Below are 26,174 nucleotides of genomic sequence, written 5' to 3' on the forward strand. Positions count from 1 at the left end.
ATTAAAATGGAAGTAAAAGGCTATTCCAGAACCTTGCGGAAGTTCGTTTACATTTTTGCTGGAGTCAGAGCCCTTGCAGGGCCCTCTCTGCCTTCTCTGCCCTCGCTCGCCCTGCACCAGCCACACTGGCACCCTTGCTCTGCTGTGCCCCTTCTGCAGGGCCTTTGCGCTTCTCACCCCGCTACCTAGAACACCTGCCCTAGGTGCTCGCGTGGCGGCCTCACCTCCTCCGGTCTTGGCTCAGACTCAGGTTTCACCTGCTCAGTGTGGCTGGCCCTGACCACGCCTGACACCACAAGCTGCCCCCGTCACCCTGCACCCCCTGTCCTCAGTCGCCCCTGACCTGCTTACTTTCTTACTTCTTAAAAATAGCACCTACATTTTCTGAAATATTAGATAATTTATCTTTTTTTTTTTTTAATATCTCTTTCTGCTAGATTATAAGTATCAAAAGGGTAGGACCTTTGTTTCGTTCCTTGAAGTATTTCAAGTGTCTAGAACAGTGCTTGGCACGTGGCAGGTTATCAGTAAACATTTGTTGAGCGAGCGAGTAAACATCACTGCGCTTCATAAATTCACATGATGTACAGTTAAGCTTTATTTATTGCTAGTAATAACTAGTAGATTAATATAATTAGCATCTATAAGAACAACCTTTGAAATAATACCACTTGTAATGCTTTTCCAGTTGTGTGTGTGTGAATGTGGGGGGCGGGGAGGGGGATTCCATAATCACCAAGAATATGTTGGTGGTGTTTTGGTTCAACTTAACTTTTATGTCCGTTTTATCTATTGCATTTATAATTTTTTTGTTACTTTTTTTAGCTGTGGGAAAAAATGTATAACATAAAACTTACCGTCTTGATGTTTTAGTGTACAGTTCAGTAGCATTACGCAGTGTTGTGTAAACAGCCTCCAGAACTCTTCATCTTGTGAATTTGGAGCTACGCTGATAAAACATCGGCTCTCCTCTGCCCCACTTCAGCTCCCGGCGGTCACTCTACTTTCCGTTTTTACGAATTTGACAGCTGTAGACCCTCAGAGCAGAGAAGTCACGCAGTGCTTGTCTTTTTGTGACGGGCTTACTTCATGTAGCGTGATGCCCTCCAAGTTCATCACGTGGCACGTGTCAGTCCCCTTCCTGGTTAAGGCTGAGCGACATTGCGTGATGTGTATCGGTCACATTTTGTTTCTCCGTCATCCGCGGATGGACGTGGGCTGCTCCGCCTTTTGGCACTTTTGAATGCTGCTGCTATGACCATGCTGTGCAAATATCTCGAGACTATAAACTCTTGAGGTCTTTTAACTTAAAGGAATAAACTTAACTGTCAGTTATATTTTCAATATATATGTCCGTCTTAATTTTAAAGCTTTTAATTTTGTTTCCAAAAATCTTTACTTTTTTAAAACAGCATGGTTTCCTTTTATATAATTCTCATATGATAAATTTGTATTTTGGTGTAGGCTGTGGAGGTGTATGTAGGTGTCCTGCATCCTGGAAAAGTCAAACTCTGTAGAAGAATAAGCTGTTACTCATTGTCGTGTCTCCCATATCAGCTACACTGTGAGTGGCCTGAACGGCGACCTGAAACCAGGATGTATTGTTCGGTGCCCGCAGAGGAAGAGAGGACAGAGTGAACGGCAGCGATGAAGCTGCCCAGCAGACAGGAGAGGGTCTGCAGTGTCCTGAGGGTTTAGTGCGAGAGCGGGCGCACGAGGTTGGAGTCCGGACGGAGCGAGTCGTGGGCTGAGTGAGGAGAAAGGAAGCGGCAGGAAGTGCAGACGAGTTTTAAGACAGTCAGCATTGGAAGGGAGAAGAAAGTTGGGATGGTAGTGGAGGGGGATTAGAAAGCACTTAAAAACAGGCGAGCCAGGAGCATGTTTAAGAGCTGGTGGGACAGCTGAATCTCCGAGACAAGGATTGCTTAAGGGACTAAGCCCTGGGGGTTGGGGGCCGGTTACAAGGCGCGCGGGGACCCCACGTTCGAAGAGGTAACAGGAGAGAAGGGAGACAGGATGGGCGTGGCGCTGGGCTCGATGTGGGTCCAGTGCTTTGTGGGTTTGGGTCTTGGAAAGATAGGGAATTTCCACCTGAAGCTTCTGGGTTTTTTCGTCGAACTAAGAAAGAGGTCATCTATTGAGAATTATGAATTAGGAAGGGAATTCTGGTTTTGAGTAGAATAAACAGGATTTAACAGTCACTGTAGGGAATGGGGAGAGATTTCAGTCGCTGGACTTTTAAAAAGAGTGGCAGTGACCACTGTAGGTGGGTGATGTATGTTAAGCATAAAGTTGGCATCAGGTACTCGAGGGGAAAAAAAATAACCCTTTGCTGTTTAATTTTACGCATTTATTGAATTCCTACCAATTGCAATGTACTGTAAGACAGTTTTTGTTCCCAGGGAGCTTATAGACTTACAGGAAACATTTATCAAATGCAACGAGAGGTAAGAACAATGCCGAAACCAGAGGTCATATCCTACTGAGGAAGGGAGATCTTTGGGTGTGGAAAAATTTCAGTAATCGTAGATGGGGGGGGGGGCGAGAAAATGCTCCGTTCCACTGCCGAGATGGACGTGGTACCGTGTTAACGGGCCGGCGAGTCGTCCAGCTCGTGCGCGAGTACCCTTGAATTAACGCGGCTCTGTGCAGTTTAAAAGCGCCAGAGAAGGTTATGACTTTAAAGAAAACTTCATAAAAATATATGACCCCCTCAGAAGGAACTTATGTGCATACCTGTTTGAGGGGAAATTTATGACTGGGCATCCAGCGTGTAACAAGCTTTCTGCAGCGTTGTCCTGTTCCACTGTGGGGATGATGGTTTCATGGAGCTCAGTAAGTGGCATCATTTGATTCATTCAAGCTTTTTTGTCTCCTCAGTGGAAGATTAAAAAAAGAAATTGTTTCAAATTTGACTCCAGGACTTGAAAAATGCCAGTTGTCTAAATACAGTACCATATTGTGATAAATATAACTACTGAAATTTTAAAAACCTCTTCACAAAACTTTATTTTAATATTCATAGAACTTTTTTTGGAATGTTATCCGAAAAACAGGCCCATTTTATTACCAGAGCTGACTATTAATTAGGGTATTGTTTCAGACGCGAAAGTTGATCTGCCACTGAAATTCTATCTGAATATGTATAGTGCCAGCTCGCTTTGTGTATTTAATAACTTTAGTACCATAATCACTCTGTTTACAATTAAATTTTGGTGAATATGCTAATATGGAACATGCCGGCGAATGGTTTCAGCAAAGGGCAGTGTCGATTTGCATTTCGATGTGCTTTTCACTTGCATCTGCATTTCATTTAATATCAATGGGAAAAGGAGTTGTCGGGTTATGTAATGGATTATGTGCTGGTAAACTTTCTTTTCCCGAAACCTCTTTGTTGGATTGGCTGTCCCAGTAGTGGATTTGCTTTGCTCCCAGTGGGCAGAAATCACGCGGAAAGACTTGCTTTGGCCTAGGTGTGCGCCCTCGGTGTATCCTTAAGTAGACGCCTTAATGTGGGTATTGGTTTCATTAATTGGAAGAAAACTGTAATGTACTAACGTTTAAATTCAAATTAGTATTTTATCTTTAGAAAAGTCACTAACGTCCTGAAGCAAATGCTGTGGTTGTGTTATTTATTAACAGCTTTTGAGCAGGGACTTGTGGTTTTAAATAATTCTGCTTTCTTCTTTTCAGAAATCAACTGAAAAGGAATGAAGAAATTGAGAAAAACAGATTTTATATTCTCTAAAACTAGGAGATTTCTGTTCCCCGGACCAGAGAATCAGAGGGGCCGCCAAGTACAGTGAAGGTCAAATGGGGGCATGGGAGGGGGCCTAGAGGGACCACTCTCAAGGCTGGCAGACACAGGTCTCAGCCGGCGCTGGCGGAGTAGTGTCCCCGAAGCGAGTGGCACGCCCCGGGGGCACAGCCAGCGAGTCTTTGTGTGGAAGAACAGGAGTGGGTGTCGGCAGAAAGGGCCCCGGAAACCTGGCGTGATGAAGGCGCTCTTCCTTGTGATGCACGTGGTGGTCGCTCAGGTGTGTGATGTGCACACGTCGGATTGATCAGTCTGCGCTTTCACTTGTGCAGGTTATCGACAGCTTCTCAGCTCCAAAGCCACCTTTCTTTGCTCTGCTTGTGATAGTCGAGCTGGGCCCTGTACGCATTCTGGTCCTGGCCCGCACAGTGCTAGGTTCTGTCAGTAGAGAGCGGGGAGGCGCACTGCAGAGCAGAGTGGGGAAGGGGCTCCTCTCGTGTTGCAGTGCGCTGGGTTTCTTCTCCCTCTCGGGGGGCGGCTGCCGGCCAGGCTTACTGTCCTGATGGTCTTTGGCACCGCAGTAGGCAGCTTCTTGCTCCCACCAGTACCCCAGGGCAGACTGCTGCGGACCCCGGGGGGCCGCTGCCTCCCAGCGGCCGTGGCCACAGCCCGAGCAGTGCTGAGCGCCTTTCTTGCGTGGTCCCCCTTAGCCTTGTAGGTAGTAACCGCTCCTTGCGCTTGCTGGGTCCCGTGGAGTTCTTCTTTACCTCCTTTAATAGTCAACCACCTTTTACAAAGAGATAAGTTTTTATGTTTTCCTGTCTAAGTTACCTGCGTATTTTTATCTGCTGTCTGGACCCTGGCTGTCTTATCATTTACACTCTGTGTAATTTACTGTGTTAATTTTACATAAGAAACAGTGAAGAAAATCATAAGTGCGCAACCTGAGGAATTCTTCCCAGGTGGACACGCAGTTTAAAGATCACCGAGGGCGGGGTTGAGAACAGCACCCAGCCCTGGGACCTTCCCCTCCCAGGCCTTGCTCTCCCTCCCCCAGTGGCGTCCACTCTTTGACTTCTGTCATCATGGGTTAGTTTTGTGTGTTATTACACTTCGTACACATGGAGACATACAGTATGTTTCTTGTGTCTGACTTCTTTTTCTAAACACAGCGCTCGGGGGGTTCATCCATTTCATTAGACATATTTTTCTGTTGTTGCACATGTGAGTTTCCAGTGTTTGGCTATTTTGAAAACAGCTGCTAGTATTCGTTTATGTGTTTTTTGGTGGCCTTGTTTTCATTTCTCTGAGGTAGACACACAGAAGAGGAGTGGCTGGGTCGGTTCGCAGCTACCGACAAACAGGTGTTCAGAAGCGGCTGGAACGGAACGGGCTGCCGCGCGCGAGAACTGCACTTGTTCCGCGTCCTGGGGTGTCCTCCCTCCTGGCGCCGCCGCTCTCGGGGCGTCAGGCTTTCCCAGTCGAGGTCGTCAAACCCTGTAAGGACTGGATCGTTTAAATGCTGTTTAAATTCTTTATGTTGTAAAAGAAGAAAAGCTAAAGTCTTTATGAAGTGAGTGTAACATTGATAAAACAGATAAATGTAGTAGGAAAACACTGCAGACCAGTCTGACTTATGGTTATCAGTTTTATTCCTAAGTAAAATATTAGCAAGTAGAATCCAGCAGCACACTGTAAGAATCAACCATTGTTAGGTGTGATTTTTTTTTTTTTTTAAGGGAATGGTTATTGTGTTAAACTGCCCTGTTACGAGTATGTGGCATGCTCGCCGAACTTGCTTACGTCTTTTATGTCTCAGCGTTTTGAAAGGTGTGTTATTTGCCCACTCGTTTGTTTATTAATCTCTTTAGCACTGACGTGGCTTTTGGTCCCTCAGCCCTGCCTAAGACTGTGGGGGCTACAGAAGGGAGGTCTGTGCACATTTTGCCAGGAGAAGCCACAGGAAGAATGGAGTATCATTTAGACATTTTAAAGAAGTGTTTGGGTTGTCATGGCCTCTTTCTGTCAGAGCACCAGTGTATTGAAGTGACTTCTTCACATTCATGTGGAGCCTGCCAAGTGTGAGGGAGGTTTTCACTGGAGCATAAAGTTAGTTTCAACTCCTAATTAACCTATTTTTTTCTTTTTCTGTTTGTTTGAAAAGAAGCTGGTCACCTAGTACCTACCTACATGGAACACCTTTGTGTGAACTTCGTTTGTATTTAGTTTACTTGGGTTGGTGGCATGACTATTTAAGTTCCTGGAACAATGTGGATTGCCCTAATGTGTGGGAGTGACCGAGGAAAAGAAAAAATAAATGAAAACAAAAACCAGATAACCATTTGGAAAAAGCTGGATTCCTACCTCATACCAATACAAGTGCTGACAGATCAAAATTTTACCAGCAGAATATGAAACCATAAAACAGCTAAAAGAAAACATGGGAGATATTTGAAAAACCTTGAATGGGTGAGGTCTTTCTAAGGATGATGTAAAATCCAAAAGCTCAAAATAAAGACTTTTGAAAGAAATCAATCAAGAAGACTATTTGTCATACAAAGAGCCACTTTCTCTAATATAGTATATAAGAAGTGCCTCTGAATTAAAGAGTAAAAGGCTACCAGTGGTTCACACAGGAAATGAAGTACAGATTTTACTTAGGGGTCTTTTTTTTTTTTTTTTTTTTTCACTTTGCGTGATTGGACAACCTCATGGAATATGAAAAGATTTCTCATTTTGGTCCATTAGTGATCGTTACTTACAGGAACAGTAATTTTTTCATGTTTAAAACCATAAAATATTTCATAATACAGAAAACCTTATAAAGCAAATAATGAATTATAAGGTACTTTTATAAAAACAACCCACACCAAGAAAGAGAACTTTGCCTGCCATGTGTCCATCCTAATTACAACTTTCATGTGCTCCTCCAAAGTAATTTTTATCTTTAATGGTAGTTATTTCCATTTTCTTACAATTTTATTACTCAAATGGCATTCCTAAACACTGTAGTTTAGATTTGCCTGACTTTGTTTTGTTTTAGATATATTGCTTTAAGTCTATTAAAATCTAGTTTTCCCGATCTTTTCTTTTTATTCTTTGTCGAAGAAATGAGATTATATGTACTGTGTGGTTTCCCACAGTTGGGATCATGCTGATTGCTTTCCTGTGTGACAGTTTGTCATGTTCTTCTGTTCTCTTCATATTCCATAAATGGGCAGGCTTGACAAGATTCAGGGTCTTTTTTATTTTTTATTTCTTTTTTGGCAAAATTACTTCATGGGTAGTGGTGTGTTCTTTTATCAGAAGGCACGTAATACCTTGATACCACTCATATTTTGATGTTATTGGCTATCGGTGCTCAGCGTCTGGATTTATTAATTCATCAGGCGGTAGAAATGGTGTTAACCTAAACCATTCTTAGTCATGCATTAGCTGCAAGTTTTCTGCAAGGAAACATTTCTCTTCATCTTCTATTTGATTACCCAGTGGTATAATTCAGGTAAGAAAGGATAAATGCTTGATTCTTTCCCCTTATTTACCACTTCAAAATTCAGTGGTTTTCTGTTATCCTCTAGAGGTGACCACTTAGGTTTTCTTACAGTTTCAAGCTCTTAGATTTATCCCTTTTATGTGTTTTAATCCATTGAGGTTATTATCTTTCATGACATACATTGGCCCGTCTTTGGTCAGTGGGCATATCTTTCACGCTGGCTCCTTAGACATATTTGATGTAACTCTAGTAGTTTTTGGTAGCTTCCTTGACATCTAGAAATGAAAAGATGTTTCAAGTCGAGCTTGTATTTCCAGTTCCAGATCAGGAATCAGTTGTTTTTTCAAGGAACCTGGTTTCTTTGAACAAGAAATGGTTATTTTAAGAATACAATTTGTATACCAGGAATGCTCATTGCTTCTGGGCTGGTTGTGGTCCCTAAGCTTTTTTGTGAGTGGGGCTAGGAAATACAAAGGGGTGTGTGTGTGTGTGTGTGTGTGTGTGTGTGTGTGTGTGTGGTCTTTGTAAAAGATAAAATACCTTCTGAATTAAGAATATCTCCAAATGTACAGCACTTTTAACCTTAAGTCTTTTGTTTTCCTCTGTATTCCCTTTCTTCCATATTTGAATCCTGATTTTTAAGGATACAAAGGGATGATAGAATTCAAATATCACATAATTACTCACTTGCATTATTCTACATTCATGCATGCAATAGCCTTAGTTAATAAACAGGTATCGGAATGGAAGGTTACTTTTTTTGCACATGTTCTCCAATTTGTTTTTACAGTTGTACTATATCTACATTATCAGAATATATACCAATTATGTGTTTTATCCTCTAAAGCCTTTTGTTGAGTCCCAGGTTCTACAAATAAATATCTATTTACTGCTCATTATCAGTTCTTACCTTAGTCATTTTGGATATCTGCGGTTTGTTTTCTGGGAGGTTGTCACTCCCTTTTTCCATGTCGATAACACTTTGAAGTCTTTATACTTGAAATTTAACTGAATATAAAATCTTCTATTTATATTTTCTTTCCTTGAGTCTTAAATACGTTACTTTTTTTCCTGGCATAAAGCGTTGCTGTCAAAGTGATGGCAATCTGATTTTATTTTCCTAGTATCATTGTTCTGTTCTGGCCGCTCAAAGAGTATTTTACTGTTAAGTGCAGTAATTTAACTGGGCTCCGTCTTAGCGGTGGTTATCCCGGGTTGATTTATGTACGTGGTGTGACCTTTCATTGTGTAGCTTCACATTTTTTTTTTAAGTTCAGAAAAATTGTTCCCTTTCCCGTCGTGTTAATTGTCTTGTGTTTTCAATCTCTGTACTATGCTCTTATCACATCAGTGTGACCTTTATAAACTCATCGTGTTACGGTACAGTATGCATTCTAATTGGGTGCACTTTCCCCCTCAACTTCACAGAGCGCTTCTGTTTTGTGTCTGTTGTTAAATAGCATTTTTAGTCATAGATAATATTATACTGCTGGAACTTAAGACTAAATGTTTTCTTGAAAGTAATTGCATATATTATTTATTATTTCCTCTCCAAATTAAGAGATAATCTAATGGGATTATAAATTAGAGCAGATGTCCTTTAAGTTTTAGCGCGAGCGGGAATTCGGTCAGCATCTGTGTTGCACAGAAGCTGTCCTTGGTGAAAAGTGTTTTGAGCACTTCCGGCGTTGTAAGTCCAATGTTGCTTTCTTTGCCGTTACAGTGAGAATGCCTCGTGTTAAAGCAGCTCAGGCCGGGAGGCAGGGCCCTGGGAAGAGACGTCTCGCCGAGCAGTTTGCAGCTGGGGAGGTAATCACCGACATGTCAAAAAAGGAGTGGAAACTGGGGATGCCCATTGGCCAAGGTGGCTTCGGGTGTATCTATCTTGGTAAGTGTGTGACTGCTCCCAATTAATTGTCAGTCCAAAGATTTATGTAGTTTCTTACCGAAATAATTTCTCAATTATGAGCTCTTACAGGACGTTTCTAATATCTGCAGTCAGCTTGGTACTGTGTGGTTAGGTAGAAATGCATCTGACAGGGGAGTGGGGGAGATGGTGGTTCATTTAGTCACAAGAGAAAAAGAGAATCGGGCATCTATAATATTGCCATTAGTGAGCACTGTGGCTTTAGATTTTTAAGGTATTCTGTATAATCTTAATCTCTTTTGAGACCCAAAGTAAGCCATATTTCTTTCCTCACATCTACTCAGTTAGGATTTACTCCCTTTGTTTTGGTTTAATTTGGAGATTTTTAGGTCTTTAACAGTTGTGGATTTTCTTTTCCTTTCTAGACAATCCTAATAGTCATCATAGTAGAATTAGGGGAATGACCTACAAACTGCATATTAGGCACTTTGGAGTTCTAGTGCTAGCATCCTGCGTCTAGATGAGTTTTTCCCCCAAACTAGTGCTTTTTGGAGGGAGCTTTAGCTAGAGCGTTAGCTCCCTCTTTTTTTTTTTTTTTTTTTTTTTTACCTTCCTGATGTTCCTACTTAAAAGGATTCCCTAGTTTATTCAATTTAAGAAATTGCATCAGTTATCATCCTCTTAGGAATTCACAACATACATTAGCATATCAAAGGCCATGCATACTTTTTGAATTAAAGAAATCTTTAAGTCAGGGTTTTCCATACTTAATTGATGATCGAATTGAAGATACCAACCATTGTAAGATGCATTCCAATTTCAGACATGTTAAAATATAAAAGAAGGCTTAAAATAATGAAATGTACTGTAATGGTATCCTGAAACATATATTTGGGAACTGAAATTTATTCTAAGGGGTTATCGATATATAGACCAAAATATTAATAAAAGCTTAGTAACAGGCTATTTATAATGATGCTGTTTCTTGTTCTGATATTACATATAACACTTTTTCAAACAGCTGATATGAATTCTTCAAAATCCGTGGGCAGCGATGCACCCTGTGTTGTCAAAGTGGTAAGAAAATGTTTGAGCTGTTTTTTTTTGTTGTTGATTTAGTGTAGTACTGGATTTATTTTGTAAAACATCCTTTTTGATAACTAAAACCATAAGGTATTACATCGTAATAATATTTCATAAATATTTAATGAGATACAAAAACAGCTTTATAGTTTTAAATAATTTGAGTTCAAAAGGCCTTCTTCTGTCTTTTGAATTAGACCGGCACTGGTATTTCGGGAAAAATGAAAGAAAGCACAGAGGTATGCAGATGTGGAACAAAAATAGTCAGCTCATTCTGTTTATTTCAGCTATATTTACAGTAGATGAGTTGCTTTTTATATTTATATCCTGTAAGACTACTTCTTTAATGAAATTTTGTTGTATTTTATCTTTCATTTGTTTCTGAACTTCTACTTGGTCAATTTTCTTCTCTTAGTTTATTTCCAATTTTCTGCCCTTCCTTTTCCACTCTAGTAAGTAAATTATATATTTAATTGTGATCACTTTGGAACTTCTTTGGTTATACTAACGTTGAAAATAATTTGAAATGAGTAAGAGTTGACAACGTCCACCTGACATAAGCATACTTGGATAGCCAGGTCAGTTTATGTATTGATGCACTAAAAGACATTTTAACGACTTTTTTTTTTTGTTATCAGTCTATTATGTGTTGTTTTGCCTGTCAACATTTGTAACTCTGCTCTCAGAGTTCTTTAATACATGTGTAGAACACGTCTGTTAAACAGAAGAGGTAACGGGTCTGTTTTGTGGGCAAATCACCACCACGTCTCCCACGCCTCCTTTTTATCCCCTAAAGGCTACAGAACTCTGGAACTAGAATCACCCCACGGTTTTCGTTTTGGTTTGTTTTTTATTTTACTCACTTTTCAAAAAGGAATGTATTTGATTACCTGTGAGTTAACTCTTGGACCCAAATCATTTTTGTGATTGTGTCTGACATTTTTTTATTCAGGCATCATTTTTACAAGGAAATAACTTAGATTTTAAGTAAACAGTTTGGATACTTTTTTGACAAGTACATATACCCGTGTAACTGCCACCCCGATTAAAATATAGGACATTTCCGTCACCCCAAAAAGATTCCCCGTGCCCTTGTCTGCTCAAACCCCCCTTCCCTCACCCTCGGCGGCAGCCTCTTGTCCGAGTTTTCCTTGCTGCGCATGTGCTGTTTCCGTTCTACAGCCGCACGTGACGGCACTCCGCTGCCTGTCCTGTCTCCTCTCTGACCCTTCTGCTTAGCACCGCGTCGTCGAGCCTCATCCGCGCCGACGGCGCACCAGCTGTCTGCTCAGTCTTAACCGCTCGGTGGCGCAGACACGGCGCAGTTCGCCTCCGCTGCCTGTTGGTGGGCCTGTGCATGGGTTCCATGACGACAAAGCTTCTGTAGACATTCTCCTACAGTGTTTTGACGGATGGAGGTTTTTATTCTTTTGGATAAATGCCTAGAAATAGAATTGCTGCCTTATAGGGGCGGGCAGTATATATTTAAATTTTAAAGAAAGCACCAGACAGATTTCCAAAGTGGCCGTGCGACTTGACACATGCACCTGTGACGTCTGGGCGTCCTGGGTGTGCCTCGGCTGCTTTGGCGCCAGGGATTGTCCAGCCTGGTGTGTTATGTAGCCATGGCATTGGGAGCGTGGCGGTGGCTCCTGGTTTTGGTTTACAGTTACCTGAAGACTGATTTTGAGCACTTTCTCATTGTGCTTTTTGGCCACGCGTACATTTTCCTTTGTGGGGTACCTCCTCAGGCTTTTGACAACCCTTCCCCCCTTTTTTTAGATAACAAGATTGTTTTGCTTTTCATAATTGAGTAGTAAGAGAGGTGTTCTGATTATAAGTCCCTTTTCAGATATATGTATTGTTAATATGTTCTCCCAGTCTGTAGTTTGGCTATTTTCTTAATGCTTTTTCGGCATCCGCTGAGATAGATCAAAGGACTCTTTTCTCTTTATTCAGTTAATGTGGCAATTATATTGATTGGCATTTGAGTGTTGAACCAACTTAGTATTCTTAACGTACACTTCACTTGGTTATGGCGTATTACACTTTTTATGTGATACTGGAATCGACCTGCTAATACTACTTAGTAAAAAGGATTTTGACATCTTTGTTCATGAGGGATATTGGTCTTTAATTTTTTCCTAATATTTCTATATTAAAAAAAATTCTAATATCCTGGTTCGGTTTTGGCATCAGGGCTGTTGGGGCACTGCATTAGGTCTCCCCACTTCCCCCCACAGTACCCCAGTGCGTCTGTGAAGAAAGCCGGGGCTGTCACGGGGCTCGCTTTGCTTGTTTCCTCGCGTTAGAGGCCACTGTTCTATGCTGCTTTTTTTGTTTAATGTCTGAAAACAGTAATTTCCTACATTTTGTCCAATTTTTATACTTCTTTACAGTGGGAGGACAAATTGGGGCCCAGTTACTCCGTCCTGCCCCTAAGTGGAAGTAAAATCGGTAACTTTGAACTTCCTGTCAGTGGTGTGTTTCTCTGCCATTTCACTTCTCTTCATGCCCTTTGATTCTAGAATTTTCTTCCTTCTCATTTGTTGAATAACATTCTCTTTTAAACTATCAGTTTGTTGCTCTATCAATAGAATGAACATTCTTACCGTTTAATGGGGCCATTTGCATGGAATTTCAGAATATTATCTGCATTTGTCTTTGACACAACAAATTAAAATATTAATATATACGGGTAAGATTAGTTTCTTCTTAGGATCTTTAAAAAGTTTTCATTGTGAGAAGAAAGTAAGGCCCCTTATGATGTCTCATGATCTTGAGGTTCAAAAAACATGGTTACCTCTGACCGCTTTGCAGTTGGTTACATCTGCCCAGTCGTTTCCAGGTCTTGGGGGGCAGGTGTGCCAGCTCCGTGCCTGAGCGATGGGACTGGTGTGGAACCACGTCTCTTTTCTTCTGTGGAAACTGAGCTGCTTTAAATTGGGTTTTAGTTTAGAATTATGATACTCTTTATTATGGATAACTTTAAGTATTTTAGTTGTCATTCGACGTAACTTAACTTTTATTACCTTTTTTACTTACAGCATTATGCAAAAAAGTGTGTGATAACAGGTATCGCCTAACTGCTTAAGGGAGCAAATTACTTTGCATTTCTAAGTTTAAAGCCATTTGTTATCAAACCTAGTTCAGGACTCTGCCTCTCCTGTCTCCTAATTTGGTTCTGTTTCCATTATATTACTCCTCCTTGTAATTAGGACAGTGATAAATATTCAGTTGATTTCTCTTTTGCATTTAATATTTCAGTAACATTTTCAATGTTGTAGTTTGTGATCCTGGAAGAATGCCGTAAACAAAACAATATCGCTTCCTCTTTCCTAAGGAAGAGGTTAGTAACTGCCATTTGCTTGTTTCTTGTCTGATACCTGTCTTTTCTGAACTCCCTTTAATCTGTAGCATTCATTCTGTTTCCATTTATTTTATAATTTCACATGCTAATATCCTCATGTCATTAGTTGATTTTGTTTTTTTTTTTATGTGTTTATCTCCCTAACTAGATGTTGAGTCATATCATAGGGACCTTATTTTAAATTTCGTTTTCTGCATGCCATCCTTAAATGCCTGTTTTATTCTTTCGAACACTTTTTCGCCGTAATTCTCACCACCTGTTAACTTTAATGCCACCCACTTCCATTACTTGCCTAGCCTTTTAAAGGAGGCCCGTTCATTATTCGCCTTCACTTGTGGGATGCTGTGCCAGAATTCTGTCCATTACTATTCCATAATTCTTTTATTCTCAGAGCTTTATAATATTAAAAATTAAAATGGTTCATCAAATATAAACATATAAAGGGAGGATCAGGTCTTTCCAGTATTAAAATCTGAACTATTTATGAACATTTGTCATATAAAACATTAAGGGCTATTAAAAATCATGTTTTCAGAGAACAGGTACTACTCTTTGGGGAAATTTCATAATTAATTACTAAATAAAAAGCAGGATCCAAAACTACAGGATAGAGGTCGTTTTATAAAAGCACTATGTATGTGAAGAAAATATCTCAAAGTATTTCCAAATTTTCTATAAAATGAGCACATATTTTATCTTTAGAGGAGAAAACCTCAGCAAACGGAAAGAAATAATCAGAGGCAAATTGCTTTTTAATGTGACATTAGATTTGGTAAGGAAGGAGCATAGTGAGCAGTGGCTCCCAGCCCCGCTTGGGCAGCGTAATCAGAATGTGGACGTGCGCCCTGGTGGCGGGTGTCCGGTGAAGCCACCGGGAGAGCCCGGGGTGGAGCCTGGCGCGCAGGCCGCCGAGGTTGCTTTCGGCGGACCACGCATGCGTGCGCGTGTCTGTCTTCGTTTGGGGTCCTCGTGCTGTTTGGAAGCATGCAGGTACCCCGTGCATCTGGTGGGGCTTCCATCTTCGTGTCAGAAATGTTGGTTGCTGCTCCTATGCATACTTGCTGAATGAAAGGGCTCCAAATAGTTAACCCACAAATTCTTTACAGTTGGCTTTGAAATGAAGCTAAGACATACTCAGTACAGGTATTTAGGTAAATACTAAATATATCTTTCCCGCCGAATGAACGTGCCTGGTTTTGTTTAGGGTCTTACCCCTTATTGACATATGGGGCAGCCTTGGAGTCTTGGCACTGGGACACCGGGGGTGGCAGCCTTGTGCTCTCCGTCTCTAGATAACTGAGAGACACTATGTATTTTATTTCAAGAAAGTTCCTGCGCAGAGAGAAAAGGTAAATTGATAATAATAAATTGGATAATACAAGGAGAAAAATTTCTCTTCGAGGTTTTTTGTTTACAGACTTTATAATAATTCTTTCAATTACACTCAGCCTTTGTAGTCATGTCAACGAGCTAAGAGCAGAACTGGAGGGTCGGAGGTCAGGCTTGTGGATCTTGTGTCCTAATAGTTCTGTATGTCACGGTCACTTTCCTTGTGAACTGATTAAACCTGTATTTCAAAGTTCTCTGGAAAGAAGTTTGCAGACTGATGTTTACATCCCCTCACTGATATTATGAGAAGTGACCTGAATTTTCAATTCAGACATCATAATTTTTTCGTAGGAAGGAGAAACTTTATACAGCTTCATTTTTAAATGGCAGCCAGTTGCTTTTAGATGGTGCCATTGAAATGTATCACATTTTAATTTTTTTTCTGTTGTCATCTTCATTTTGACACTTAAAAGTCTTAAAGAAACGTTTAGTGATATTCTAGTTAAAATGTCAGTCCTGATTTCTTTTCTAAATCTTGGCTATTACAGCTTTGGCAAAGTATTTTAGATTTGAAATATGTTAATAAAATTTTAGTTATGAGTTAAGGTAATTTCTTCAGCAGAAATAGCTAGCTTTGGCTAGAGTGCAATGCCAAGGAAGTAGCTCCTTTATTTTGTTATAATGGAATCTTGCTGTACTAGAAAAAGTATGGTATGAGCTCAGAGAGCCTTCAGTGTAGTGGGGCTTTCATTATAATAGCCCGATTTATAGGTTGACTCTCATTATTATAAGTTTAATAAATTATTGCCTGAAGGAAAGCTTGAAAATTAAAGTTGATATGACATAGGTCGAAACTGAATAAATTGGAATTTTATACTGATGCATATTAAGCCAGGATTTGTCTTAGGAAAAGCCCTTTTGAACCCAAATTATATTAATGAGCTAGTCTAAAAGTTGGCCTTTGGAGAGTGACTTTACCAAAATGCCTTCTTGTGAATTTCCATTTCTTCCTGTCTTTTCACTGAGTCCCTGACCCCTGCCGAACGCCTATTCTCAGGCCGCAGGGTTTGAACATGTGCACTTGTCTGTGGAGCTGCCACTGTTGCCAGCAAAGGAGCCACAGGGCACGGCAAAAATCGAGGTGCCCAGTCCGCAGATTAGGGGTTTGGTGCTCACACGCACCCTAGCATATCGGTTAGTTTCTACTTATTAAGCGGTGTTGACACGCCAAACCCTAGTGTTCCAGCCTCTTCCAAGACCAGGCTGAAAAGTGGACTTCCCTGTGACGCGCAGGCACGCTTGCCGTCAGGTTCCGACCCAGCTGTCATACGCGTCGCCCGCTTGCTGCTGAACGCTCGCTCCTAACTAGGCCCTGCCGTACTCTGCAGGTTGCGTCTCAGTTTTCCTTTAAGCACCCCATCTTGGGACTCCTCCTCTGAATTCCAGGCAGCTGAGATTTTAGAACTGCGTGTATATAGTGGTTATATTTAAACCTCAAACAGGAAAATTAACTTCTATGACAGTGAGGAAATCTTGAATAAAAAAAATTTTTAGAAGGACATATTTTATGCATTCGTAAAAACCATCTCCAGTGGCTGAAAACTCTATATTTTCACGAATATTTTCTCAGTTAATGTAGTGGCCCTCCTTTATCACTTCTGATATTCTACTGACCCTTGAACTTCAGCTACACAGACATTCTGTTTAAAATAAAAATTTCCCCATACTTCCTAAAAGAAAAGCAATTCTAAAATTAGTTGAAAATGTTAGTTTTTTGATTTGCAGTTTTCAATGCTTTACAAAATTCTTTTTGAAAATTCTCAATAAACAAGTCTCAATAAACAAGATAACACCGAATATCAAACATTGAATAAATACTAACCGATTTTAATCAGACTATTTTAAAAAGTGCATGAAATTATAAGCTCTTTCCAACCTTCTCGTATTTATTTAACAAGACAACTCCCAACGGGCTGATAGTTCTTGTTTGACAAGTACCTTTTTGTGAGTATATACTTCTTTGCAAATAATTTTGGTTGTTAATGCCCCTTAATATGTGAAATGACTAGTCCAGTAAAATTGGTGGGAAGCCACTGTTTTCGAGCTCCGTCTTCCCCTTGATTCTGAGCGGCGTGGGAAGTGAACTGTGCGCCTCCTTAGTCTGAGACGCGTGGCAGCCGGTGTCAGGCAGGAAGGGTGCAGGGAAACGGGCAGCACTTGCTTCCGCCGGAGCTCCAGACCCTCTGTGGCAAGTCCGGTCTCTGCCAGTCCTGATAAGCTGTTTACAACTGTAATGAGAAGCAGGAAGGCAGTGTGATTTTGCCATGAATTGGTTAAATCAAGTATCGAAATTTTATTAAATCTCAGAAATACCTTGTAGCTGCTTGGTGAAACGGTTAACATGCATGGTTGCTGGTTTTTGCTTGATAAAGATAAAAATAAGTTTAAAGGTTTTTCTTAAACTGCAGAGACTGAGCTGTTCATCTAATGTTATATAATTTATCACTTATAAAATTGGAACTGGAGAGAAATGTAAGACTTACAGACTATTCTGAGAATACTGAAAATATTTCTAAGAGTTTGACTTCAATATAGGTATAAACTTAAGTATGAAACCTTTGTTTGGTAAGAAAAATTGATTTATTAGCTTTTATTGAAGGCTCACTGAAAGTAACTCAGTAATTTTAACTACTACTAGTACTAATTAACTCCTATTTTCAAGGAACCCAGTGACAATGGACCTCTTTTTACTGAATTAAAGTTCTACCAGCGGGCTGCCAAACCAGAGCAAAGTAAGAACTACAACACATTTTTGCTTTTAACGTGACCACTGTTCGTTGTGTTTTTGGTTTAAGACAAGGCTAAAACATTGGATCTTACATTGTGATTCTTTATATTTTACTTGATAAATGCATCCCATTTAAATGGGATTTGTATAAAAGAGTTCTGATCTTCTAATGGATTTAATGTTAGATTTCATGTGTATCTGTATGTAGAATGAAGTTAATAAACAATTTATGATTTAGGAAATGTTGTTAAAAGTTGAGAAATCTAATCCATGAGTATGGCTCAAGGATCTCCAAATCTTTTTGAGTATTTTTTAAACTCTGGAGAACATAACCTGGGGTGGGGATGGGGGTGCCCGAATTGATCAACTGGGACAGACTGTCCAGGTGGAGAGCAGGGCCTCTTCTGCCTCCTTGGCCCTTTTTGTCCCCCTCCCTTACCCACCTCTCCACTTTAAGAATCCAGCGAGTCTCCTGGTCAGAGGCTTGGCAGTCTCTCCAGGAAGCCTCTCATCTTTCCTAGAGCTTGATTTCCTAGTTGGGGACTTTAGAATGAGGTAAAAAACTTTGAGATCGGGGTAATTGAAAAGTCTTTCTGAGGAAGCAAGTAAACATTTACATAATTAGGGCTATAAATTGCAACCACAGTACTGTGGTTTGATTTATTTAAGAATGTTTTTTGCAGATTTTTAATTGTAAAGACAATGTTTAGGGCAGGATAAAATATTATTGTGGGTTAATAAAAATGCTTTGAATTACTTTTTATTTATCTGTTATAATGTACTGCTTACTTTTTTATGAATAAATAAAAGTGGAATCTTATAGGTATAAACACATTTTACTCAATGATTTAAAAGATTATTTATTGCAACAGAATCGAAATCACAAGCATCTGTTTTAATTTGTAGTTCAGAAATGGATTCGTACCCATAAACTGAAGTACCTGGGTGTTCCTAAATATTGGGGGTCTGGTCTACACGATAAAAATGGAAAAAGGTAAAAATATGCTTGTTTTGTTTCTCTCCTCCCTGTTGTGAGCGGTCACTGCAGTCAGTTTAGTTAAGAGCTGCTCCCTGAGCACCTGCGGTGCTGCCGGGCCTCCTCTGGGCTGGGCAGGGTGTGGCAGGTGAGCAAGTGGTTAGCACTGCCCTCTGCTTCCCGCAGGACAGGTTGCGACTCCGTGTCAGAAACGGCAGCGCCTCTCGCTGGGGGGACTTGTACCCGCAGCCACGGGCTGCAGCCCGGCGGACAAGTAGGAACAGAGCCAGATGCGTCCTGCAAACACACAAAACCTCCAGATCCCTCATGTAAAGGAGCCCTTCGGCTCCGGCTGGGTCTTTCCTGTTGGATGTGTCGTCTGCCCTCCGCAGCATCCTGCTCTGTGTGAGGTCTCAGTCCGGCTGGGAGAGAGGACTAGCAGGAAACACGTGGGAGACGGAACAGTTACGTCAAAGTTGTGTGATTCTGACTCGTGTGGGTCTTCAGAGTTTGGAAAATGGAGAGGATGTTATCGGCGTAGTTGAGTAGGAGAAGACCTCTAAGTAGATTGCTGTATAATCGATACCTTTTCAGTATGTGAGTGGCAGTGCGTGGAGTTAGGCTGTCGCTGAGCTTTGAAGTTTGGAATTTGTGGGATTTGAATGCTTTCACCAGCAAATAAGGGAAGACTTTGCTTCAGCTCGCAGGTAACTAGCAAGGGCCCAGGTCCCTTTACCTTGCCCTTTGTCCTCCTCGTCTCAGCTGTGTTCTCTGTCAACCCCAGGCTGCGTGGCCTGGAGGTGGCTGCCCTCGTTGGTGGCTTCTCATGCACGCGGTACCTCCCAGGAGAAGAAGGCTTCTGGTGGGCGTCACTGTCCTGGCGAGGATCTCTTGGCCTGGCGTCTCGTGGCCGACTGACCTCTGTCCTGTTTCTCAGTCAGGGTTTGATTGGAGTTCATTCTGAAACCAGTCACTGGCCAGGGCGGTGCGGTCACGGCGGTCGGCACGGGCACGTGTTGGCTGCGTGGAGGAGGACGGAGTGCGGGAGCGGAACTGGCGCGGTTAGAGAGGGGAGAGGGGTGGGTGCTGGGTGGGTGGTTAGAGAGCGGAGAGGCGTGGGCGCTGGGTGGGTGGGCCGCCGCCTGGGCCCTGGCCCTGTGTCCCGCAAGGAGAGTGGGGACTCCCGGAAGTGATGCGCAGCATCATGCGTTTTGCTGGAACAAGGGTCTATATTTTATGAAATCTCCTGGAGAAATAGTACAGATCAAGGACTGAGGAAGGCATTTAAGAGCCAGGCTTCCAGAGCCAGACTGCCTGGTCCGTCTGCATTTAGCCCCTGAAGACGTGTGCCTGGGTGAGTGATTCCTTTTTCGCCTTGTTTTTCTCATCTGTGAAATGAAGTAACAGCTGCTCAATGAGAGTGATTAAAAGTGAAGCTCTCGGTAAATGTGTAGACTGCACGTTAGCTTTCGCTCTCAGAGGGGTCTGTCATCCCTGGAGTGTGAACAGCTCCTGGTTTGGAGAATCACCGAGGGGGGGGGGTGGCGTCTCAGATGGCAGAGGAACGCGGACGCAGGGCAGGCCTCGGGCCGCGTGCGCCTCTCCGCCACCTGTCATCAGCAAGCGAGGGCACGTGCGTGAAGGAGAGAAGGAGGTGCGCTTGGAGGAGACTGAGGCGGATCTCCAAGACCCAGGGAGGAAAGAGCGGTTTGGAACCTGCGTGTTGATGGCCAGAAGCTCTTGAACCAGGAGCGGCGACAGGACGGTGCAGGTGGCGTTCGAGCACTGGTTCACGTGGTGCGCGTGCTGAATTGGAGCCTGCGGAGAGGGGGCTTGGGCAGGAAGCGCCCTCGCAGATGACTTGCTGGAAAGCAGATAGCATTCGGTGGCACTCCAGGGCGCAGCGGTCGTACCCCTCAGAAACAGCGCCTTATCAAATGATTGGAAGAGAAGTGTGGCGGGGGGACTGGAGCATTTTAAAGTTAGCATAACAGAGGTTTTCTCCTCCTTCCAGAATTTTGGGATAAACTTTTTTTAAACAACAAAGATATCACAATAACACTGAACTAGATTACACTCGGCTCCATCAGGCGTGGTTCCGGGGTAGTTACGTTTAGTTAGTTTTCCATATTTCATCACCTGTAAGATGGGGATAATTGCTTGCTTTTTGGAGTCCTCGTGAAGATGAAATGAAAACGTGTAAATCGTAAGGGGGATTTTCCGGCGCATAGTACGTGTTCAGTAAATGTTAGTTGCAGGCATCATTGTTATTTTCCTTCCTCCCTCCCTCCTTCTCTTCCTTTCCCCTCTCTGCCTTCCCTCCTTTCTTCCTCCCTCCTCCTTTTCTTCCTTTCTTCTTCCCTTTCTCTCTTCCTTCCTTTGGTTTGGGAATGGCACCTTTTCTTAAAGTGGCCAACACTGTCATAGCCCGTTTTACCTTATACAGTCTTATCCCGTTTTGTGATAAAACAGCCACTTAAACGGGACGCGCGTGCGCGTGAGTGCGTGTGCGTGTGCGTGTGTGTGTGTGTGTCTCCCGGGAAGTGACCAGGGTCTGCAGAGGTGGTGGGGATGGAAGGTGGACTCTGTGCGCTGACTGACAGGAGCGCAGTGGGAGAACTTCCATCGTGGGGACTAGAGGGGGCTGCGGAGTCAGGGACCCGGAACCAGGCTCGCTGAGTTTACCTTTAACATACCATGTGCTGCTGGCCACCTTGCCTCTCAGCCTGTCGGTTCCATAGCGAGAAGTTGCCGCAAGTTCCTCTTTCTGAAATCACTTCCAAGGTATTGATTTGCTTTTTAGGTTGACGCTCTTAAAAATAATCATTCGAGTTCTTACAGAAATAAAGACCTAGAAAGTAAGATTGTTCTTCTAGCCCCACCCAGCCGCCAGAGAGCCTTACTTTCCCCTGCAACTCATTTGAATTTATATGTATATAGTGCTGAGAACAGTGTCAGGATCGTAAAAATGTTACCTGCTGCCATTATAAAATTATTTCTATTGAATCACGTTTTCCTGTTTGCATTGTTTCACCCACGTTTTTGGGAGGGCGCTTTGTACCTCGATGGTTTTGCTTTAGGGGAGTTACTTGGGAATAACTCTGATTTTACTATTCAGTGGTAGAAATGCCTTCCCAGAGGAACGTGGTAAAAACTTAGGTGCAGCCACAGAATCACGCTCCAGTCGATGTGTGTTTAGAAATGGTGGGGCGGTTAAGGGGCTGTCGCAGTGCTGTGGCCTGTGAGTGTAAACCACGACCTCCTTGTGGGATGTGTTAACAGGTCTCACGTTGAATTGAACAGTTTATTTTAGCCTTTTTTCCGACTGTCAACACAGGTGGTACTTTTGTTATTCATGTACATTTTTATAATAATCACACTCTCACATCACTCATTTGTAAAATACAGACACCTACACGTGTCCTTGGTCTCATCCTTTGATATTTGAAAACTCCTTGTTACGAAGGAAATCAGGCCGTCAGAGCCGTCTCTTCTGTTACCTCAGAGGTCCGGGTGCTGGGAGATTGTGGATGAGCATGTGTGCCCCTAATTGTGTGTGGCTTCGGACAAGTCACTTTCCTTCCATAGACATTAATTACTTATTTAAAGATGTTCAGACGGGATGATCTCTAATTCTCTCCCAGCTCAAAAATGGATAGAATTCTGAATCCTTTGTTTGGCATGTGGTCTTTTATGTTAGTTCTTCCTTCCCTGTTGAACTTGTCATTGTATTTTTATCTTAGAAACTTGTAAGTGGGATTCTCGTGTCCTGCGGACATGTGTAGTGGTCAGGAGTGTGGCTCTGCCACTTACTGGAGGGCAGAGTGCTTCTCGTCATGATGCATTTTGAGTGTGGTCTCAATTTCTTGGGTGATTTAACTAGACAAGTCAGAACCCAGGAAACTTGGTAAAGATTGACGTGGTCCTCACCGCAGAAGGCGAGCCGGGTCACCACAGCTGGGTGATGCTTCTCAGGCCACGCTGAACCTTTGAGTCAGAGTGCCAGGAAAGTCCTGAGGGAGCGTGAGCCCCGCCTCCTCTCTCATCCCTGCCATGGAGACTGGGCCCTGAAGAAGTGATGTGATGTGACTTAGGTGACATATTTGATTTGTGGCAAAACCAAAGATCTTCACATTTTTCCAGAGTATTTCCTCTTCCCCAAGTCTTATCCGTTGAGTATTTCATATTTAGTCCTTTAACACCGTTTCAGCGATTTTATTAAATGCAGCTATTGTGACAGCATCTCTTGACAATCTTGATTTTAACAGAATGGTGTGTAATACTGCTATGCTAAAACGTGCATTAAAAATAGAGAAAAGTGGTCATAGGAAGATAATATCCAGAAGCATAAATTAGCTATGAGAAAGAACACTGATATCAGTCTAACTCAGATTGTTCTATTTTACTGTGAGAGAATCCGTTGGAGTCTCTCTGTGGGCGTTACTTACTGGAATATTGTCTCCTGTACTGGCCAAGGCCAGGAGGCCCCAGGAAAGCGCTCTCAGCTCTTGAGAATTCTAGTTAGAAGAAATTGTTTCACACGTTTGTCTTTCTTGCCTTTTCTTTCTTCCTAAACATTGCCTTGAAAAGCTACTTTGAAAGAAAAGTACTCATTGCAAAGTAGATTTTCCTGAGTTATATTTTGCTCATTGACTTTTCTCGTTTGCCTTTAGTTACAGGTTTATGATAATGGATCGCTTTGGGAGTGACCTGCAGAAAATATATGAAGCAAATGCCAAAAGGTTTTCTCGGAAAACTGTCTTGCAGCTCAGCCTAAGAATTGTATGTGAGCTACATGCTTCTTGTTTTCAATCCCGTAGAGCTAGTCGTGTTGGCGCTCGGTCCTCTGCTGGTCGGCGTCGGGCACTGCACTAACTCGTCCTGTGTGCTGCTTTCATAGCTGGATATTCTGGAGTACATTCACGAGCACGAGTACGTGCACGGAGACATCAAGGCTTCAAACCTTCTTCTGAGCTGCAAGAATCCTGACCAGGTAGTTTTATAACTTTAATTTCTACCACTTAAAACCTGTTGTTTGAAAACATATATGGTTCCTTTGAACTTTCGAACCCATGCAGAAGTTTTACTTTTTGAAGTAGATAGGGTAATAATAATATTTCTTCTTGACACTTTTATCTAGTTAACATTCTACATTTTTGATGGGATTTGTTTGGCACTTTATCAAGTTGGCTATTTTGCCCTAAATAATATTCAGAAGAAGTGCCTGTGATACAAAATGAATTTCAAATAGCTATTTGGGGGTGGAAGCTTAAAATTATATAGTGCACCAATGAATTATGTTTGCCTGTCTGCTTTGTCATTTTTTTTATTTCCTTTGTTCAAGAAATCCATCAAATGAAAGTGTTCTGTTACTTGGAAAATTTGGTCTTTAACATGTTGATTATTCAAATCAATTGGTTTATAGAAATATCTTAGCTGTCTAAATTTGTGCACATTTAGGGTGTGGAATTCAAATCTGCATTTTTTTTAGTTTATTACATTTGCTTTGTAGTTTTTACTTTTTAAGGAAAGGAGAAAAGCTAATGTTATTTTACCTTTACTTGGGTTGGTTTAGGTAATGTAAAGGGATCTGTACAACTTTCTCGTAGCTGGCTCCATGATTCTCCTAAGCGAGGTTCGGTTGACACGCACGGGTGCGAGACGGCACTTACTCCCTCCGCGTCCCACTTCTCACTCGATCTTGTATGAGGAAAGGACACTTAAACAGAATAAACGTGTCTGTGTCGATAGTCCATGCTTCATTTTGCTTTTCCTCAAACCCACATTCAACTTCCTCTTGCTTAGTTTTTCCTTCTCCCTGGGCTTCTCTTTCTGTGATCTCGTGCGTCTGCTTCCCCTCCTCCACCTCCACTGAGGCGGCCGTAAAGGCTCTGTGTACACATAACACATGTTTCAGATTAAAAACAAACAAAGCGTAGCTCAGAGCCCGAATGATAAGGATTCCATTAACTGAAGTAGACTAGATTTATATAATAAATAAAAATACAACCTATTTCAGTTTGTAGTTGACTAAAACATGCTGCCTTTTGTCTGGATGGAAATATTTTTACAGCTCTTTTATTTGGGCATATCTTTAGTTTTTTTTTTTTTTTTTTTTAAAGATATTAGATGTATGTGCTGGGTCATCCCCATATTTCTACTTCATTTCCCTCTCGTGACCAATCGCATACATTGGTGAGACAGTTACCCAGAACTAGAGATGTAATATGAGGCTATGGAATATAGGAAAGCCAAATTTATTAACTTTCAGTGCTAATCAGACTCACACGAACGTGCCCACAGATGTGTGTGTGTGTGATATTAAAATTTAGTTTTACTTGTGAAGACTAGACTTTAATATATAATGTTTAAATGTAGATAAGAGCCTCATCTAAAAGTTTTTCAGATCATTTTTATGCTCTGAAATGTTTTTATGAAGCGAATTGGCATTTGATTATTTTGTAAGTGGGGAAGCAGAGGCACAGAAGACATCGGCTGCTTCCCGTGCCAGCCGAGCGCGCCGCCGTACGCGAGCGTGGCAGTCGTGTCGCAGTGTTGGTGGCTTGCTCCGTGCTCGGTGTTGTTGCAGACTGTAAGAAAAAGGACAAGATTCATTATAGCACATATTTATCTAAACAGCATACAGAGGCAAGCGATATTATCTGGGCTGTAGCTACATGAGCATCTAATGTTTTTCTTTAAATAAAGGCTTTCAGAATTAAACGTTTGCCGTCGTTGGCATACAGGCTCTAACTTGTCTGGGTGCTGTGCTGTGGCCTTATAGTGAAGTCACCCTGAAATGCCAGCACTTTGTTTTGGCCTTTAAAGGGGTATATGTGCCTCACTCTGCCTTAAGTTTGTCTCGGTGCTTGGAAACTTACAGGTATACTTGGTAGATTATGGCCTTGCTTATCGATACTGCCCGGAAGGAATCCACAAAGAATACAAAGAAGACCCCAAAAGATGTCACGATGGCACCATCGAATTCACCAGTATCGACGCGCACAATGGCGTGGGTACGTCCATGGTAGCTGAACGAAAACCACAGCTCATGTTTCCCCCCAGATGCCTGCACGGTTCCCAGTTCTGCATGAGCAAATAAGTAGATGAGACCGAACAGGCAGGGTGGGTGCGGGCGGAGGGCGAGGCTAGCGCCCCGTGCCTGTGTGACCGACACTGCCCGAGCTGCAGAGACACCAAGATTTTCAGCACTGAGTGTGGTTCAGTCAGCCGCAATGCCCATTTCTTTTTCATTACATTTGGCTTAATCGGAATGTCCCTGTCTCCCCGACCCCCCCCCCCCACATGCACACAAAAGTCTGTAAGTTTCTTATGCAGCTATAGCTTTATAGCAGATAAACTTTATTTTGTCATCTGTTAAGTTAGCCTGTTTCTTCAGCAGGCATTTCTTTTTTCCGTGCCCAACACCGTGGGGGTGCTAAAACCCCCAGTTCTCTGGCCCTCTTAACAGCGCACAGCATTTTTAATATCTTCAGGTTTTTCAAGGGCAG

General features: G+C 42.1%; 1 protein-coding gene across 8 annotated transcripts in view; it reads left to right on the forward strand.

Moving 5' to 3' along the window:
• Nucleotides 1–26,174, forward strand: part of VRK1 (VRK serine/threonine kinase 1) — a 62,046-nt gene that overhangs the window by 16,545 nt on the left and 19,327 nt on the right. For all 8 annotated transcript variants that reach the window (XM_016159854.2, XM_016159851.2, XM_036239105.1 and 5 more), the window contains exons 2-8: nucleotides 8,974–9,138; nucleotides 10,139–10,194; nucleotides 17,622–17,691; nucleotides 18,594–18,681; nucleotides 23,337–23,445; nucleotides 23,564–23,656; nucleotides 25,547–25,679. In XM_016159854.2, coding sequence (XP_016015340.2) covers nucleotides 8,979–9,138; nucleotides 10,139–10,194; nucleotides 17,622–17,691; nucleotides 18,594–18,681; nucleotides 23,337–23,445; nucleotides 23,564–23,656; nucleotides 25,547–25,679 — 709 coding nt within the window. In that variant the 5' untranslated portion in view covers nucleotides 8,974–8,978. The remainder of the gene's footprint in view (nucleotides 1–8,973; nucleotides 9,139–10,138; nucleotides 10,195–17,621; nucleotides 17,692–18,593; nucleotides 18,682–23,336; nucleotides 23,446–23,563; nucleotides 23,657–25,546; nucleotides 25,680–26,174) is intronic.

The sequence above is a fragment of the Rousettus aegyptiacus genome, unplaced genomic scaffold (assembly GCF_014176215.1).
Source record: "Rousettus aegyptiacus isolate mRouAeg1 unplaced genomic scaffold, mRouAeg1.p scaffold_m13_p_3, whole genome shotgun sequence".
Lineage (NCBI taxonomy): Eukaryota > Metazoa > Chordata > Mammalia > Chiroptera > Pteropodidae > Rousettus > Rousettus aegyptiacus.